This window comes from Cetorhinus maximus, chromosome 5, assembly GCF_964194155.1.
Source record: "Cetorhinus maximus chromosome 5, sCetMax3.hap1.1, whole genome shotgun sequence".
Lineage (NCBI taxonomy): Eukaryota > Metazoa > Chordata > Chondrichthyes > Lamniformes > Cetorhinidae > Cetorhinus > Cetorhinus maximus.
Genome location: NC_135883.1, coordinates 89,303,382 through 89,322,716, shown reverse-complemented (window position 1 = coordinate 89,322,716; position 19,335 = coordinate 89,303,382). Strand labels below are relative to the sequence as shown.

General features: G+C 42.2%; 1 protein-coding gene across 5 annotated transcripts in view; it reads right to left on the bottom strand.

Annotated features, from left to right (window-relative positions):
* tbc1d32 (TBC1 domain family, member 32) overlaps positions 1-19,335 on the bottom strand; it is a 411,412-nt gene that overhangs the window by 358,190 nt on the left and 33,887 nt on the right. For 3 of the 5 annotated variants that reach the window (XM_078542168.1, XM_078542171.1, XM_078542170.1), the window contains one exon: positions 93-251. The exons of 1 other annotated variant lie outside the window; for it this stretch is intronic. In XM_078542168.1, the coding sequence (XP_078398294.1) occupies positions 93-251 (159 nt within the window). The remainder of the gene's footprint in view (positions 1-92; positions 252-19,335) is intronic. One more of the 5 variants, XM_078542169.1, reaches the window with a different exon arrangement.

Genomic DNA, 19,335 nt, shown 5'->3' with positions numbered 1-19,335 from the left:
CTAGCATTCAATTTCAGGCCTCTTAATCGAGGTTCGACCTCTACATCAATTTAGTATCTAATTCAACCAATGGTGACATTTTCTTAACGTACTTGTGAAAATTTTCGTCAGTTTCCTCCAAGTGTAACAAGATCTCTTCTGCACATTCGACTGAAGGTGCTCCTGAGATTCTCTCCTTTATGCTCTTCAGTAGCTGCCTAAGCAAAGGCTGAAGCTCTGATTCAATCTTGCTAGAAAGGTGGGACATTTTGCTGTAAATATAATGAAAACAATTAAACTTCAGAATGTGACAATAGTCTTTTCCTGACAATTCAAAGCTATGCTTGTGCTAAAAAATGAGTTAAGCAACATAAGGGGGGAGGGGGTGGATGAATAAAAAGGGATATAAAATTGGCAGAGTGACAGGAAACAGTGGTGAACGGTTGTTTTTTGAATTGAAGATAGATTTATAGTGGAGTTCCCAGGGATCAATGTTAGGACCCCTGCTCTTCCTGATATATATTGAATGATCTAGGCTTGTGTACAGGGCATAATTTCAAAATTTGCAGGTGATACAAACTTTGGAAGCATTGTGAACCATGAGGAGAATAGCAGAAATTCAAAAGGACGTGGACAGGTTGGTGGAATGGGTGGACAAGTGGCAAATGAAATTTAATGCAGAGAAGTGTGAAGTGATTCATTTTGGTAGGAAGAACACAGAGAGACAATATAAAATAAAGAGTACAATTCTAAAGCAGGTGCAGGAGCAGAGAACTTGGGTGTCAGGACAGGTTGACAGCGCAGTTAATAAAGAATACAGTTTTCTGGGCTTTATCAATAAGGGCATCGAGTACAGAAGCATGCAAGTTATGTTGAACCTGTATAAAACACTGGTTCATCCTCAATTGAAGTATTGCATCCGGTTCTGGGCACAACACTTTAGGAAGGATGTGAAGCATTAGAGAAGATGCAGAAAGGATTCAGGAGGATGAAGTTTCTACATAACTGGTTCCAGATATGAGAAAGATTGGAGTAGTTGGGACTGTTCTGCATGGAGAAAAGATGGTTGAGAGGAGATTTGATGGAGATATTCAAAATCATGGATAGAACAGATAGGAAGGAACTGTTCACATTGGTAGAAGGATCGAGAACCAGAGGGCACAGACTTAAGGTAATTGACAAAAGTAGCAATGACAACTTGAGGAAACACTTTTTAAGCATCAAGTGGTTAGGGTCTGGAATAAACTGCCTGAAAGCATGAAGGAGGCAGGGTCAATTGAGACTTTCAAAAGGGAATTGGAACACTATCCAAAAAGCAAAATTTGCAGGGCTACAGGGAAAAGGCAAGGGGAGTGGCACTAGGTGAACTGCTTTTCCAGAAGGCCAGCACAGACTCAATGGGCCAATGGTCTCCTGTGCTGTAACCATTCCATGGTTCTAAATAACACAGCAAAATGAAAAACTTAATGTTAAAAATATTTGATTTGTCAGATAATTCAAATTAAGTAGCTTTAAATTGAGGAACAGACTGCAAATAAACTCTAGAATTATTAAAATTAAAATACACAGGGCTAGGTATTCTAGAAAATACATTAGTTTGTATCAAGAAAGGATTAAAATTTAAATAATATGTAAGGGGGCTGGTTAAATTCGATAGCTCATGCAAATGGGCACAGGAATTGTGATGCAGGATTAATCTATGCCCATTGCTTCCAATGCAGGCAGCACTCTAAATGTGGCTGCCAGTGCCAACTGCACTCTTGTGTGGCTGCATGCCTCAGCAGGTTGTCATGAAAATATAATTTTCATAATATTATTGTGATGTATTGTAAAGGTAGGTTAATACTGGGGCTTAGATTAGTTTCTCTGTGTGAGGTTGTGTCTGTGGGGGTTTTAACTGAATTACAGGCAGCTAGTCTGGAACTTTGCGTTATCAAAGGAGAAGCTAGGTTTGAAATGTTAAATATGTAAACATGGCTGAAGTTTTAGAATGTGAAGTGTGAAAAACATTTGCATTTTCAGATAAACCAGAGTCATGAATTTCAAAGAGATGATAAGGTGTTATACCTAGCCAACAAAGGCTAAGCCAGTGTGTTTATTTTTCCCAAAGGTTACTGATAATATGAGCACTATGGAAAAAGTAAAGTTGCAAAGACATATTGGGACAATGGCATTTATATTAAAAAGGAAGAAACCTGTATAAAGGAGATGAGGTTATGTGTAAGGAGAAGGAATTCTAAGATCTAACAGTGCGAAAAACCACCAGCTTCTATGCATCAAGTTGCTGTCTGCAGGAACCAAAGCTCAGGAACCTCATTATGAATATCCTTGTTCAGGATACTGTGTGCTTTGCCTGGGTCTGTTGAAATCTATTGTTTTACTGCTGCCTTAACGGAGGTGTAACTTGAGCTGGATTAATTAAGAGATTTAGGAGCTATTATAGTATTAATTTGCAGACCTATGTATGTGCTTAAAAACCTTTTACTTCTTTTACTAAATATTTAATTTAATTTAGTTTTGTAAAAAACCTCTAAGTCTTGGTGGTCTCATTACTACTGAATTCAAGGAGTAAAGTCATGTTTCCTTATTTTATCAAAGCCCAGCAGATGGGACAGGTTTTTCCAGTCGGCGAGCGGGCCTTGCCCCACTCACCGACATGTCAACTGACACAGATACGTCGGGCATGCGTCCCGACGTCGCCCCGCGTCATTTAGACTTTCAGTCGCAGCCGAACTGTCAACGGCCTATTAAGGCCATTAAAAATCTAATTAACTTGATTGGTGGATCTGCCTGTCCAAACTTAGGGTTGGCGGGCAGGCTGGGAGCCCAAGCGGGCCTTGGAAAAAGTATGAAACCTCATCCATGGGCTGGACGATGTTTCATGAGGGCTTTGAAATATTTATCAAATGTTTAAATAAAAGTTAAAGACATGTACCAACTCATGTGACAGTGTCACACGAGGGGGCATGTCAGGGAAATTTTTTATTACCTTTCTGTCAATTTATAAATCGGAGCCGATCTCCCTGAGGCAACACTTTGCCTCAGGGAAATCTGTGCACTCTTTTACGTGCATGCGTGAAAGAGCACACTCCCGGCTGAGGAAATCCACCCCCCCCACCCCACCCCATCCGCACAGGGAGCGCATAGCGCTTCCTGGCAGATGTCACGCTGGGCGGGCCTTAATTGGCTCACCCACGTAAAATGGCGGCGTCCCCCCGACCGGGGGTGCTGATCGGAAGGCCGGCCACCAGCGCCCGCTCCCACACATCCCCCCCTCAAACGGAGGGAAAATGCTCCCCGTGGTTTCTTCTGGCTGACGGATGATGACGCTGTAATTCCTCACTTTTTTGAAAAGCTTCTCTAATATGAATTCATTATTGCTATATCTGCCACTCATATTGTAAGTATTCATGCCCCTCCTGACCGATCGGAAACAACCTTAAGTGACACATGATGGCATTATGAAATTAAACATTTCTGGAACTCACATTCTTAAAAGCAATCCTGCCATTATACAGCTATAGCTGAAACCAGAGAATCAAAGACATCATTCTCAGCTACAGAATGACAGAAAATTTCCATTTATGTTTTTTGGCTTTTGTGCTTTCAAGTATTTCTTTCCATGACTATAATTTGATTTTCAACATTCATACTAAGAGATAGAATTATATAATGGTTACAGCACAGGAGGCCATTCAGCCTTTGAGGTCATGCCGGTTCTCTGCAAATCCAACTCTCCTAGGCTTACTTTCCTGTCTTTTCCCTGTAGCCGTGTAAATATTTTTTCTTCAGATAACTATTTAGTTCCCTTTGCCATGCTTGAATCTGCCTCCACCAAACCCACAGGCAGTGTGCCTTCCAGATGCTAACCACTTGCTGTGTAAAAAAGTGTTTCCTCATGTCACTGTTATTTCTTTTGCCAATATTTTATATCAGTGTCCTCTGGTTCTCAGGAAAAGTTTCTCCCTATCCAATTTGTCCAGATGCTTCATCATTTTGAGCACATCCATCAAAGCACTTCCCAATCTCTCTTACCCAAGAAAAACAGCCCCAGCTTCTCCAACCTATCCACATAACTGAAGTTCTTCAGCCCTGGAACCATTCTTGTGAATCTATCTTTTCTGCAGCCTCTCTCACGTCTTTCCTAAAGTCCACTGCCCAGGATACTCCAGTTGAGGCCTGGTTTATCATAAACTTCCTTGCTTTTGTACTCTATGTACTCTGTTTATGGAGCCCAGAATCTTACATGCTTTATTAACTGTTTTCTCAATTTGCCTGCCACCTTCAATGATTTGTGCACATATACCCCAAGGTCCCACTGCTCCTGCATTTGGAATTGTACCCTTTGTTTTATATTGTTCTCCTCAATCTTCCTATCAAAATAAATCACTTTGCACTTCTCTGCATTAAATTTCATCTGCCACTTATCTGCCCATTCCATCAGCCTATGTCTTCCTGAAGTTTATCACAATGACATTTATCCTCACAGCTCACAAGGCTTCCACACTTGGTGTGAGCTGCAAATTTTGGAATTCTGCCCTGTACATCCATGTTTAAGTCATTAATATATATCAAGAAAAGCATTAGTTCCAACACCAACCCCTGGGAAACCCCATCACAAATCTTCTTTAAGTCTGAAAAACAATCATTCACTACTGCTTTGTTTCCTGTCACTCAGCCAATTTCATATCCGTGCTGTTTGCTGTTACTGTCCAAGGGGCTTAACTTTGCTGTCAAGCCTGTTATGTGGCACTTTATCAAATGCTTTTCGTAAATCTATGTTCACTACATGTTACCCTCATCAATCTTCTCTGTTACTGTGAGAAATAGTAATTTTAAGAATATTATAAAAATAGCTCTCTCCCTCTCTCATGAAGAAAACTTCGATGGCAGCTTGCTGGCTGAAAAACACAGGACAGCCAGTGGTCTGCTATCTCTGCCAAGGACATGTCTCTAGCACAAGCCCTAAAATAAGACATTTCAGATAAGGTTAAATATTATAGACTCAGATGTCTACAGAACAGGAGGCCATTCGGCCCATCGTGTCTGCGCCAGTCGACAAAGATCTAACTACACTAATCCCATTTTCCAGCGCTTGGCCCATAATCCTGGAGGCTATGGCAACACAAGTGAATTTCTAAATACTTCTTAAATGTTACGAGCGCTTCTGACTCAGCCACCATTTCAGGCAGTGAGCTCCAAACTCCCACCGCCCTCTGGGTGAAAAAATTTCTCCTCAACTCCCCTCTTAGCCTTCTACCTCTTATCTTAAATCTATGCCCCCTGGTTATTGACCCCTCTACTAATGGAAAAAGTGCCTTCCTTTCCATCCTATCTATGCCCGTCAATCTCATACAACTCTATCAGGTCCCCTCTCAACCTTTGTTGCTCCAAGGAAAACAACCCCAGCCTACCCAGTCTATGTCTCGCGTATTCTATGCCTCAGCTAATAAAGGGAAGTATCTCATATGCCTTAACCACCTTATCTACCTGCCTTGCTACCTTCAGGAATCTGTGGATATGTACACCAAGATCCCTCTGATCTTCAGTACTTTCCAGGGTCCTGCCATTCGTAGTGTAATCCCTTGCCTTGTTAGCCCTCCCCAAGTGTATTTTCCAGGTTGAATTCTATTTGCCACTGCTCTGCTCACTTGACCAGTCCATTAATTCCTCCTATAGTTTACGGCAATCCTCCTCACTATTTACCACCCTACCAATTTTTGTGTCATCTGCGAGCTTCTTGATCACGCCCCCTACATTTAAGTCTAAATCATTAATGTACACCACAAACAGCAAGGGCCCCAGCACTGAGCCCTGCGGAACCCCACTGGAAACAGACTTCCAATCACAAACATCCCTCTACCATCACCCTCTGCTTCCTGCCTCTTAGCCAATTTTGGATCATAGAGTCATAGTGGTTTACAGCACAGAAAACGGCCTTTTGGCCCATCGAGTCTGCGCCGGCCAAACAAGTACCTAACTATTCTAATACCATTTTCCAGCACTAGGCCCATAGCCTTGTATGCCATGGCATCGCAAGTGCACATCCAAATACTTCTTAAATGTTATGAGGGTTTCTACCTCTAACACCCTTTCAGGCAGTGAGTTCCAGATTCCCACCACCCTCTGGGTGAAAAAAATTCTTCCTCGCATCCCCTCTAAATCTTCTGCCCTTTATCTTAATTCTATGACCCCTGGTTATTGATCCCTCTACCAAGGGGAAAAGTTCCTTCCTGTCTACCCTATCTATGCCCCTCAATTTTATACACCTCAATCATGTCCCCCTTCAATCTCCTCTGGTCCAGGGAAAATAACCCCAGTCTATCCAATCTCTCCTCAGAACTAAAAGGCTCCAGCCCAGGCAACATCCTGGTAAATCACCTCTGCACTCTCTCTAGTGCAATCACATCCTTCCTATAATGCAGATTTCAGACAGTTGCGGATACAGAAATAGGAAGGGGCAAGGCCATGGGGAGATTTGAAAACAAGGATAAGAATTTTTACATTGAGGCTTACGTGGCTCCCATGACCCTTATGTAAACAAAGTTAATGATTAAAGGTTAAAATAGGTGCTCAAAAGGGAAAAAAAATCACTTTGGACAGGAAAGAGAGTATGTTGAAGTGATCCATGCTGGCTACAGTCTAACAATACTGGCTAGCACCAGTAAATGTTCAGAGGAGGCTGATGCTGCCAACCACAGATCAGCAACCCTTTGTTTCCCCCATCAATTATCTGAACTGGGACCAATTAACCGTTCTCACCTGTCACAGATCATATGTTTTTACTTTATAATTAGCTTATACATCATATTTTATCTGTTGCTTCTTAATAAACTACATTAAAATCACTTATGACCTTATGCTGGTTTAATCCAACTTCAGGACTAAACGTTAGACATGGTGTCAAAAGTGGGGTCAGTGGTCAAGATCAAGGCTTAGTTAAAAAGCACGTGGTAAAGTTCTTGAGCGAAGCAAGGAACAATGGAATATTACAGGGAAAACTGACAGAGAGCCTGACATTGAAAACAGATGTGCCCGAGCCAAGAGATATTCTGGGAATTCAGAATGCGACAGGGATTACGAGTATATCCTTGATGCACTTTCTAAAGAGGTTCAGAAAAACAAAATATGAAGTTGGAGAAGGTGTGGAATAAGTTGGCCCAGAGTGCATGTGTGTGCCTTACAGCTGAAATAAAAAGCACAAGGAATTAAGGGAATGGATAGATAGTTGCAAAAGTAAAGCAATGGTTGGCAGAACAGCATTGCTGTCCTGTACTATTAGACTCGAAACAGGAAGCACAAAACAGAGTGTGTAATGCAAGAAAAAAAACAAGAGCAAATACTGGAACAAAACATTAAGTTACAGGCAGGAAATGCCAGATTGAATGAGGAATTAGAAGATGCAATGAGGTCTTTGAGGGAGTTGGTTAAGCAATAAGCAGTCACCTCACCTAAAGCAGGGCACGCTCCATGATTAACTAAATTCAGACAGCCTCAGGCACAGGATCTTCAATAGCGGGTCGTGTGGCTGCTGTCTCCAAAACCAGAGCAGGTAACCCCAGCCCTTGCTGGAACAATATAATTCAGAGCACTTCCCTGTCTGCTCCACCTTTTCTATACAATGAGGAAAAGGCAATGTGTGGGGTCACCTGAGCCAGGACCACAAAATAATGACTGAAGGGGGAGTGGGGACAGTGAAGAACCATATTCATCCAGTGAGGTCAGGGAAGAGGTCACCACCACAACCTTGTTTCCCACTCTGAAAGAAGAGTCGGAGGTGACAAGTGGATATGAACACCGACCCCTTCCTCCTCATGGGAGATTTTTTAAATTTCACACCGAGTTCAAGAAAGATGACACTAAATAAGTCCTCCTACCTGCATGCTCCCTAGTTAAGGCGACAAATGGACTGAGACATTTTGACTAAAGGCTGTCCTAAGGAGGGCCCCAGGACAGGGAATGTCAGGACAGAGACAAGCAACCTGCCTGTCTCTGCAGAGGTGACTGACTGGTGTTGCTTCTTGCTTCTGTCACTGTCACTCAGCCAGTTTTAAACGATTTTCTCTTGTGTATTCCTGGGAGAGGGAAATAGGCATGTCTTGCATCTACAGTCTGTTTTGCTTTCATCTCAGAAATTTTTCACACATTCTGAGATATAAATCAACAGAAGATGAGTTTTTTGGATTTTTTTTATTCGTTCATGTAATGTGGGCGTTGCTGGCCAGACCAGTGTTTATTCCCCATCCCTAATTGCTCTCGAGAAGGTGGTGATGAGTTGCCTTCTTGAACCGCTGCAGTCCATGTGGTGTAGTTACACCCACAGTGCTGTTAGGGAGGGAGTTCCAAGAATTTGACCCAGCGACAGTGGAGGAATGGCGATATAGTTCCAGGTCAGGATGACAAGTGGCTTGTGGGGGAACTTTGGGGTGGTGGCGTTCCTATGTGTATGCTGCCCTTGTCCTTCTAGATGGTAGCGGTCGTGGGTTTGGAAGGTGATGTCCAAGGAGGCTTGGTGAGTTCCTGCAGTGCATCTTGTGGATAGTACACACTGCTGCCACTGAACACCAGTGATGGAGGGAGTGAATGTTTGAGTTGGGTGCCAAGCAAGCGGGCTGCTTTGTCCTGAATGGTGTCAAGCTTCTTGAGTGTTGTTGGAGCTGCACTCATCTAGGCAAGTGTAAAGTGTTCTATCACGATCCTGACTTGTGCCTTCTGCATTTTCCATACCTTCCTTTCAAGTGTCTCTGTTTGAAGCAGGCCTTCACACCTCTTCAGGTGCGAAATTCCATGTTCTCAGGATAGGTCTGTTAGTATAATCCATAAGACGTAGAAGCAGAAATCAGCCATTCGGCCCGAATCTGCTCCGCCATTCAATGAAATCATGGCTGATCTGATAATCCTCAACTCCATTTTCCTGCCTTTTCCCCATAACTTTTTATTCCCTTACTGATTAAAAATCTGTCTGTCTATTTCAGCCTCGAATATATTTAACGACCCCGCCTCTATAGCCCTCTGCAGTAAAGAATTCCGCAGACTGACTATCCTCAGAGAAGAGATTCCTCCTCATTCCTGTTTTATATGGGCGCCCCCTTATTTTGAGATTATCCCCTCTGGTCCTAGACTCTCCCACAAGGGGAAACAAACTCTCAGAACCTACCCTGTCAAGCCCCCTAAGAATCTTATATGTTTCATCCACATCAATCCACATGGGAATTTTCCAGAAAGTGGTCACCTTACAGCCATCTTTTGATCGGTGTCAGTGAGGTGAGAGTGACTGCCTTGACATCAAGGAAACATTTAACCGAGCGTGGCATCAAGGAGCCCTCAAAATTGGAATAATAGGAATCATGGGGAAAACTCCCCAATGGTTGGAGTCATACCTAGCACAAAGGAAGATGGTTGTGGTTGTTAGAGGTCAATCATCTCAGCTCCTGGACATCACTGCAGGAGTTCCTGAGGATAATGTCCTCGGCCCAACCATCTTGAGCTGCTTCATCGATGACCTTTCTTCCATCATGATGTCAGAAGTGGGGATGTTTGCTGATGATCGCACAATGTTCAGCACCGTTCACAACTACGCAGATACTGAAGCAGTCCATGTCCAAATGCAGCAAAGCCTGGACAATATCAAGGCTTGGGCAGACAAGTGGCAAGCAACATTCACGCTACACAAGTGCCAGGCAATGACCATCTCCAAGAGAGAATCTAAACATTGCCCCTTGACGTTCAATGGCATTACCATCACTGGATCCCTCACCATCAACATCCTGGGGGTTACCACTGACCAGAAACTGAACTGAACTAGCCATATAAACACTGTGGCTACAAGAGGAGGTCAGAGGCTAGGAATCCTGCAGTGAGTAACTCACCTCCTGACTCCCCAAAGCCTGTCCACCAACTACATTGCACATGTCAGGAGTGTGATGGAATACTGCCCGCTTGCCTGGATGAGTGCAGCTCCCACAACCAACAAGAAGCTTGACACCATCCAGGTCAAAGCAGCCCGCTTGATTGGCAGAACATCCACAAACATTCATTCCCTCCACCACAGATGCACAGTAGCAGCAGTGTGTGCCATCTACAAGATACACTGCAGGAATTCACCAAGGCTCCTTAGGCAACACCTTCCAAACGCACGACCACTGGAAGGACAAGGGCAGCAGATAGATGGGAACACCACCACCTGGAAGTTCCCTTCCAAGTCACTCACCATCCTGACTTGGAAACATATCACATTTCCTTTACTGTTGCTGGGTCAAAACCCTGGAACTCCCTTCTTAACAGCACTGTGGGTGTACCTACACCACATGGACTGCAACGGTTCAAGAAGGCAGCTCACCACCATCTTATCAAGGGCAACTAGGGATGGGCAATAAATTCTGGCCCATCTTTAAAAAAAAAACACAGATCTTCCTTAAAAAGTTCAATATGCCCACAGGTAGTTGGTGAAGCTGTAGCTCACTTTGGTGGCAATTGCAACCACCTGGGCCACTATGCCTGTTACTGCCACAATAGGTGCATTATGGAGGTTGGCAGTAACAGTGAACCTTGCTATTCCCCTCCTCCTGTACAACTGAGTCTGACCCTGTCAGACAGTAGCTGGAGAGGATGGAGGCAGCAATAGAGGCCACGCTAATAGGAGAAGAGTTGGGCCGGTTGCTGTGGTGCATCAAGTACCCAGTCAAGTAGCTCCAACTTCTCAGTGACTCCTGCAGGTCTACTATGGAGAAGTAGTAGCCCACACTGTTGATACTGGAGGCCATCAACAATTAATATCAATTGAGGCCTGCTGTGTTCTTGGCCTCTAACATAAACTAACCAATCACACCTCAATGAATGGTTACAAATGCTTTGGTTCTTTATTGATAAGCAATAGGCTACATACAGGGTTACAGGGGAGTCCTACATACAAATACTATCAGGGGAACCAATATTGCTCCAAATGCTGCATCACATGTTGCACTGCATCACTTTCTATAGCGATGATGCATTTTAACTATATACATGTTCAATGAAATGCTAATCAGAACACTGCGCTACATACATTAAAGCAATATCACAACATCCCCCTTTTCCATAAACAGAAACATTACACAAACAGAATATATATATGTAACAGAATAGGATCATTGTAAATAGTATTAACACAAAAGGCAAATCTCACAGACATCATTCAAGTATCTCTAAAGAGTACAGGTGGTTTACTAACTCACCCCAATCTAATAATAGTAAATCCTCTCCAAAATCTGGAATCATTAACACAATGCTCTTGCTTCGTCATTGTAGACTTACAGCTATCTTGCACGAGTGTTGCGCTGGTTGTCTTGCTCAACTTTACTCCCAGACCTTGAATGTGAACCTGTTCACAACACTACAGGAGTGCTGGAAATGATGTTGATAAATAACTCTCTCAACTGACATTTATTCCTCCTCAATGGCACTTCATTTGGGGTGGTTACTTCATATGATCTTGGTTCATTGCAGATCTTCAATACTCTGCATGGAATCAGGTTCTTTGTTGGATAACTAGAACCTTCTGCCCTATGTACAAAGGAGGTAACTGCTGTATGCTTATGTGTAGACTTCATCTTTCCCTGTCTCTCCAGTAACCTTTCTTGTACTGATGATAATCTGGTCAGATGACGACTTGGAAAGTGTTGTTCTGATCTGCCTTCCAAACTAGTGATAGTAATCCCATAACTAATGATGTTGCCCATAAAAGCAACATAGCAACCTGAAAATCCTCATATGTTTCTCTGCATGTCACAATGCATGATTTGACTGTACAAACCACCCCCTCAGCGAACCTATTGGACCTCAGGTAATGCAGAGATGCTGTTACATGGTTTACACCCTACTTGGTACACATTTCTTGGAACAGTTTTCCGGTACATTGAGAAAGAATTATCCAATGTTATCTGACACGATCTCCTCTGGGGAACTAAACAGACTAAAGATTGCACTCATCATATTTGCTACCAATGTGCTAGAAATATCTCTTAACTGTCGAACAATCGTAAATTTTGAGGTGGCCAAGAGAAAATCACCTCAACTGCCAAACAGATCAGCTGCACCCCTTGATCATGGGTGTAATGGAATCTTGTGAGGATGCGGCAGTTCTTTCCACTGGCTTGTTGGTGCTCTTGGCACATCTCATTCACCCTTAAGTCTCTTTCAATGACTTACTTTCAGGGAGCTAAGGGGAACCGGACTGGCATGGGAGCACCTCTAATCAGGTACTGACTGCTTGCAAAAAAGTCAAACGGTGACATCACAGGAAAACTATAAATTGATTGGTTGGTGAGAAACTGCTGTTAGAGAGTGTCTATAAATAGTTGAAAATTTTTTTAAAAACTTTTTCCTGTAAAAGCAGCTACTTAAAATTAAGTAAATGACACAATCAGAAAGGAAGTAAAGTTAAGGCAAAGTAAAATAAAGTTAAGGCATGTCAGGGCAGCTTGGCTGTATGGAATTCACATCCTGTAACATGTGGGAAGTCATGGATGTTTCTGTGGTCTAGATGACCACATATTCAGAAGTATCACCTGCTGCAGAAATTTGAGCTCTATGCTTCAGAACTCGAGCAATGGCTGGAGTCATTGCAGCACATCCACAAAGATAAGAACAACATGGATAGCATGTTTAGGGAGGTGGTAACACTGCAGATTAAGAGTACAGGCAGAGAGGGAATGGGTGACCGCCAGACAGTCTAGGAGGTAGTGCAGGAGTTCTGAGTCCATCCCTGTCTCACTAACCAGTTGTCCGTTTTGGATACTGATAAGGACAATGGTTCCTCAGAGAAGTGCAGCCAGAGACAAGTCTGTGGCACCATGGATAGCCCAGTTGCACAGGGGGTGAGGAAGAAGAGTGGAAGAGCAATAGCAGTAGGGGATTCAATAGTTAGGGGGAATAGACTGGCATTTCTGGAGCCAATGAGGTGGCTTCAAGATGGTATGCAACCTCCCTAGTGCCAGGGTCAAGAATGTCATTGAGTGACTGCAGGGCATTCTTATGGGGCATTTTGGGGTGGGGGGGGGGGGGGGGGGTAAGTCAACAGTCAGAGGTCATGGTCCACATCAGTACCAATGACAGAGGTAGAAAGAGGAATGAGGTCCTGAAAGTAAATTTTAGGGAGTTAAGAAAGAGATTAAAAAGCAGGACTTCATAGGTAGTAATCTCAGGATTACTTGTAGTGCCACATGCTAGTAATTACAGAAATAGGAAGATAGAGCAAATGAATGTGTGGCTGGAGAGATGATGCAGAAGGGAGGGCTTTAGATTTCTAAGGCACTGGGACAGGTGGGCCCTGTACAAGGAGGACGAGTTCACCTTAGCAGAACCAGGACCAAATTCCTCGCAGGGAGATTTGCTAGTGCTGTTGGGGAGGGTTTAAACTAGCTTGGCAATGGGGGAATTCAGATAGAGAAACAAAGCTGGTAATTAAAGGAACAAAAGTAGTAAGCGAAATTGGAAGGCAGCAAAAACTAAGGCCAGCATCAAATAGGGTCAAAATACAGACAAAATGTTAAAAAGACAACATTAAAGGTCCCTCTCTCTTGATGCATGCAACATACGCAACAAGGTAGGTGAACTGATGGCACAAATGGAAATAATTGGCAATAGAGATGTTGCTGCAGGGTGGCCAGAGCTAGGAGCTGAATATTGAAGGATATTCAACATTTAGGAAGGATGGAGGAAAAAGGAAGAGGAGGTGGGGTAGCATTGTTAATAAAAATTGAGATCAGTACTTTAGTGACGGCGGATATTAGGTCACAAGATCAAGATGTAGAATCAGTTTGGGTGCAGCCAATAAACAGCAAGAGACAGCAAACATTTTTGGGAGTTATTTATAGGCCGCCATGTAGGGTATGCTATACATCAGGAAATTAGAGGTGCATGTAACAAGAGTAATCCGGGGGGAACTACAATCTACATATATACTGGGTTAACCAAATTAGCACTAATGCTGTGGAGGGTGAATTCCTGGAATGAATACAAGATGGTTTGCTAGAACAGCATGTTGAGGAACCAAATATGGAAAGGCTATTCTAGACCTAGTACTGTGCAATGAGTTAGGGATGATTGATAATTTTGTTGTAAATGAGCCTTGAGGGAAGAATGACCATATTAAGATAGAATTTTGCACTAAGTTTGAAAGTGATGTAGTTCAATCCAAAACTAGAGTCTTTGAATCTAAATAAAGGCAACTACGAAGGTATGAGGAGCAAGGTGGTTGCGGTAGATTGGGAAACTACATTAAAAAGGTTGATGGTGAACAGACAATGGCTAGCATTTAAAGAATTAATGCATGGTTTACAACAAATATACAGTCCTTTGAGGCACAAAAACCCAACAGGAAAAGTGATCCAACCATGGCTAACAGTAGAAGATTGTATTAGGTCAAAAGAAGAGGTTTATATAAAGTTGCCAACAAAAAGCAGTAAGCCTGAGGATTGGGAGCTTTTTAGAATTCAGCAGAGGACTAAGAAACTGATAACAAAAGGGAAAATAGAATGAGAGTAAACTAGTGGGAAACATAAAAAATGGACTGTAAAAGCTTCCATAGATATGTAAAAAGGAAAAGATTAGCAAAGACAAATGTGGCTCATTACAGGCAGAGACAGGAGAATTTATAATGGGAAATAAGGAAATGACAGAAAGGTAAACAAATATTTTGTGTCTGTTCACAGAGGAATATGCAAAAAACCTCCCAAAAATACTAGAAAACCAAGGGACTAGAGGGAATGGAGGAACTGAAAGAAATTATTAGTTAAAAAGCAGTACTGGAGAAATTAATAGGACTGAAAGTTGATTTAAAAAAACCCTGGATCTGATGTTCTACATTGCAGAGTGTTGAAAGAGGTGGCTGCAGAAATGGTGGATGTATTGGTGATCATCTTTCAAAATTCTATAGATTGTAATGGTTCCTGCAGATATTAGCAACTGTAACCCCGCTATTTAAGAAAGGGAGGGAGGAAGAAAAAAGGGAGCTACAGACCTGTTAGCTTAACATCAATAGTAGGGAAAATGCTATAATGTATTATAAAGGATGTGATAACTGAACACTTAGAAAATAATGGTAGGGTTGGGCAGAGTCAACATAAATTTATGAAAGGGAAAATAATGTTTGACAAGCCAGTTGGGATTTTTTTGAGGGTGTAGCTAGCAGCATAGGTAAGGGGAACCAGTGGATATGGTATATTTAGATTTTCAGAAGGCTTTCAATAAGTCCCATACAAGGAATTAGTAAACAAAGTTAGAGCACGTGGGATTGGGAGTAATATACTGGCATTGAAAATTGGCTCACGGACAGAAAACAGAGGAGGAACAAAAGGATCGTTCTCAGGTTGGCAGACAATGACTGATGGGGTACTGCAAGAATCAGTGCTTGGCTCTCAGCTATTCACAATCTATATCAGTGATTGGGATGTGGGGACCAAATGTATATATTTTCACTAAAAACAGAAAATGTTGGAAAAACTCAGCAAGTCTGGCAGCATCTGTGGAGAGAGAAACAGAGTTAACGTTTCGCGTCCGTATGACTCTTCTTCACCGTGTAATATTTTCAAGTTTGTTGATGGCACAATACCAGGTGGGAATGAGAGTTGTGAGGAGAATGCAAGGAGGCTTCAAGGGGATTTAGACAAGCTAAATGAGTGGACAAGAACACAGATGGAATATAATGTGAAAAGACATGAGGTTATCCACTTTGGGGGGGAAAAACAGAAATGCAGAGTATTTTTTTTTAAAACAGTGAGAGATTGGGAGGTTTTGAGGTTCAAAGGGACCTCTGTGTCCTTAGTCATAAATCACTGAAATTTAGCAAGTAGGTACAGCAAGCGATTAGGAAGGCAAATGGTGTGTTGGCCTATAACGCAAGGCAATTTTGAGTACAGGAGCAAAGAAGTCTTGCTGCAATTGTTTAGAGCCTTGGTGAGACTGAACCTGGTGTATTGCTATAACTTTGATCTCCTTACCCAAGGATGGATATGCTTGCCATAGATGGAGTGCAACGAAGGTTCAACAGACTGATTCCTGGAATGGAGAGATTGAGGAGTCTGGGCCTGTATTCTCTAGAACTCAGATGAATGAGAGGTGATCTCATTGAAACAAATAAAATTCTTATAGGACTCGACAAAGTAGATGCAGGAAGGATGTTTTCCCGAGCTGGGGGAATCTAGAACCAGTCTCAGAAAAAGGGGTAGGCCATTTAGGACTGAGATGAAGAGGAAATGCTTCAGTCAGAGGGTGGTAAATCTTTGGAATTCTCTATCTCAGAGGGCTGTGGAGGCTCAGTCATTGAGTATGTTCAAGACAGAAATTGACAGATTTCTAGATAGTAAAGACATCAAGGAACATGGGGATAGTGCAGGGAAATGGCTTTGAGGTAGACCATCAACCATGGTTTAATTGAATGGCGGAGCAGTCTCAAGGGACCTAATGGCCTATTTCTATTCCTATGTTCCTTTATTCCAGGGAAATACACTGTCTCCCTCGCCAAGCATCCTGTCAGGTCAATACTCATGTGGCCTTGATGTAGTTGTGATACTTTGTCTAGACAAGGTGTTTCTGGAACCAACACTTGTCTTCCTTTAAAGGATACCTCTCTCATTAGTCCAAGCTCGACAAGGTATAGCCAAAAAGATTGGAGATTATCTTGAACCTCCTGTATTGTGTCAGGCCATCCGTTTATAATAAAACTTGCCACAACACTCTTAGCAGGGGATCTTTGGATGATTCTTGAGCTGTTCACACACATGCTACCCAAAACTCATCAGTTTGACATTGTATCTGTCTTCAACCTCTATATCCATACCATCAACTTACAGATATAAGGAAATGTTTTCCATGGGTTAGGAAATCTGCTTAACATGTCCGATGTAACCGTACAATTCCCTGGCTTATAATCGAACCTCAGATATACGTTTCGATTTTAATCAGTAACCACTGTAGTCTAGGTGATGCACTGGTAAGAGTTTTTTTCATGTCATTTTTAATGGCTTATGATCTATTTCAACAATAAAACATTTCCCAAAAAGGTGCGAAACCTTGTGTTTCCAAACACAACAGCATGTGTTTCATGCTCTCTATTAGAGTAGTTAGCTTAGGAATAGCCGGTGAAAGAATTTTCAAATCAAACACTATCAGTTTTCCTTCTCATATTAAACATGCTCCTAGCCCTTTTTGCAAAGCATCTACTTCCAAAATTGTTCCCTTTCCCAAGTCATAGTACTGAAGAGGGCAAGTTTTCTCAACGATTGCGTGAGCGACTCAAATACATGTTGGTGGTCTTCTTGCCACACAATCTGAACGCCTTTTCTTAGCAGCTTTCTCAGCAAAGTTGGATATATAGGAAATTAAGAAATTAAACAGACCTAAACATTGTTGCAGATCTTCTCAGTCTGGAGGTGAAGGCATTGACTGCACATCTTCTATCTTGCTTGGATCTGGTCAGTGTTAGAACAAATCAAACCAAAGAAATTGATGTGGCTTACATTTATTTCACCTGTTTTTCGATTAACAATTCTAGCTATTTCCATTAGCACATGAAGATTTCAATCCTGCTCTTAGCGTACCATGACTGCAATATCATCTGCTATACATGTGCAACTTTGAACATTTTCAGTAATCCTATCCATATTTTGTTGGAATAGGTCTTGACTTACAAATAGACCAAACAGTAATCCCTGAAAACAAGACCTCCCAAATGGTGTTCTAAACATGGTTAATTCCTGTGAGCCTTCTGATAAATGCACTGACCACCAATAACCATGTTTCACACCTAATTTAGAAAAAAATAATTTTGCTCTAGCAAATCTTGAGTTGAGCTCTTCCAAGGTAGGAATTTTACAAGGATACCTTTCAAGTGCTCGATTTAATCATCTTGGATCCAAACACAAACAAATGGTACCATCTTTCTTAATGACAGTGGTTACAGAGCTACACCAGTGTGTTGTTGAACACAACATATAATCCCATAGCATTCTATTGTATCCAGTTTGCTTGTCCTAGATGTCCACAATACACTTCCTAGGTGGATCAATTGAAGGAATTGCACATCTCTGAAGTGTTGAATAGCATCTCCTCTGAAACTTTCCACAGCTTCAAACCTGTCCAGGTGCTTTAGCTGTAAATCTTTAACTGACTCAATGGGGTCATACTTGGCTTTATATTCCAGCACTGGTGCTTTATTGATTTTGTGAATTATCACGAATCTGAGCACCCTACATGCTGGTAGTCCAGCTACTGCTGGACCATTTGTGTCTATTACATAGAAAACATGTGACGACCATGCAGAACTGCCATATCTGCACTTTAGTGTTAATAGTCCCACACAACAGATTGGCAAGCCATTATAGACTGTCAGCCTAGCTCTTGTAGACTATAAGATCGATTCCCACTTGTCCAGATAGACATCCTTAAATATTCTCAATGTTAGAATATTGGCACTACCTCCCGTGTCTATCTTAAAATGAAGAGTATGGCTGCCAGTCTTGCTCGGGCATATTATATCAATTATGGTACTGCTTCCAACTGAGTGATTGCATCCACATGTTGCGCTACTATATGGTATGGAAAGCCTGTTCACTTTCAAGCTCAAGAATTTCTTTCTCTCTATCTTCTATGTGACCTAGTTTGCTGCCCAGTTCATGGATATGCCTGTGCTTAGGCTGACCTTTGGTATACTCTTTCTCGCTGCTGTTACTGTGCAGTCTACTTCTTCCTTGACCATGGCTTGTCGTACTCTTTGACCACACCTTCACAGCTAGACTTTTTCTGAATTGTAACACCCAATGTCCCTTCAGACCACACGTCTTGTAGTAGTCTCGAAATGCATAACAATTCCATGGCTCGTGTTTAAGGTCACATCGCCCACATATCCTGCCCTGTCTTGGTACTTTGCTACCCCCAGCACTTCTAGGTGTTGCCTACCCACAACTATGGCTTCAGATTTCCTACGATACTTGAATTGGGTGTTGATAGCGTGCCTTTTTTTCCTTCTCCAACAAGTCTTTCTGGAACTCTATGATTGGGGTTGATGCAATAACAAGCTTCATGATTCTTTCTGATAACTCTGCCTCTGAGAAATCACAGTCTCTGCACTTATTGTGACATTGACACTCAAACTGATCTATTGACTGGACTATATGCTATACTGGACTGTTGCCTGGATGCCATTAACTCTAGTCAGTAGATCCTGAAATTCACCTCAACTTGAAGTTCTGGGTTTTTATGGAATATCAAAAGGTCTTATCTTCAGAGCGTCCTGATGTGTTAATGTGATGAATCCTTCATTGTCAATTGCTATTTTAATTTTAATCACATGCTTGTCAGATTTAGCAAATGCCAGATCCA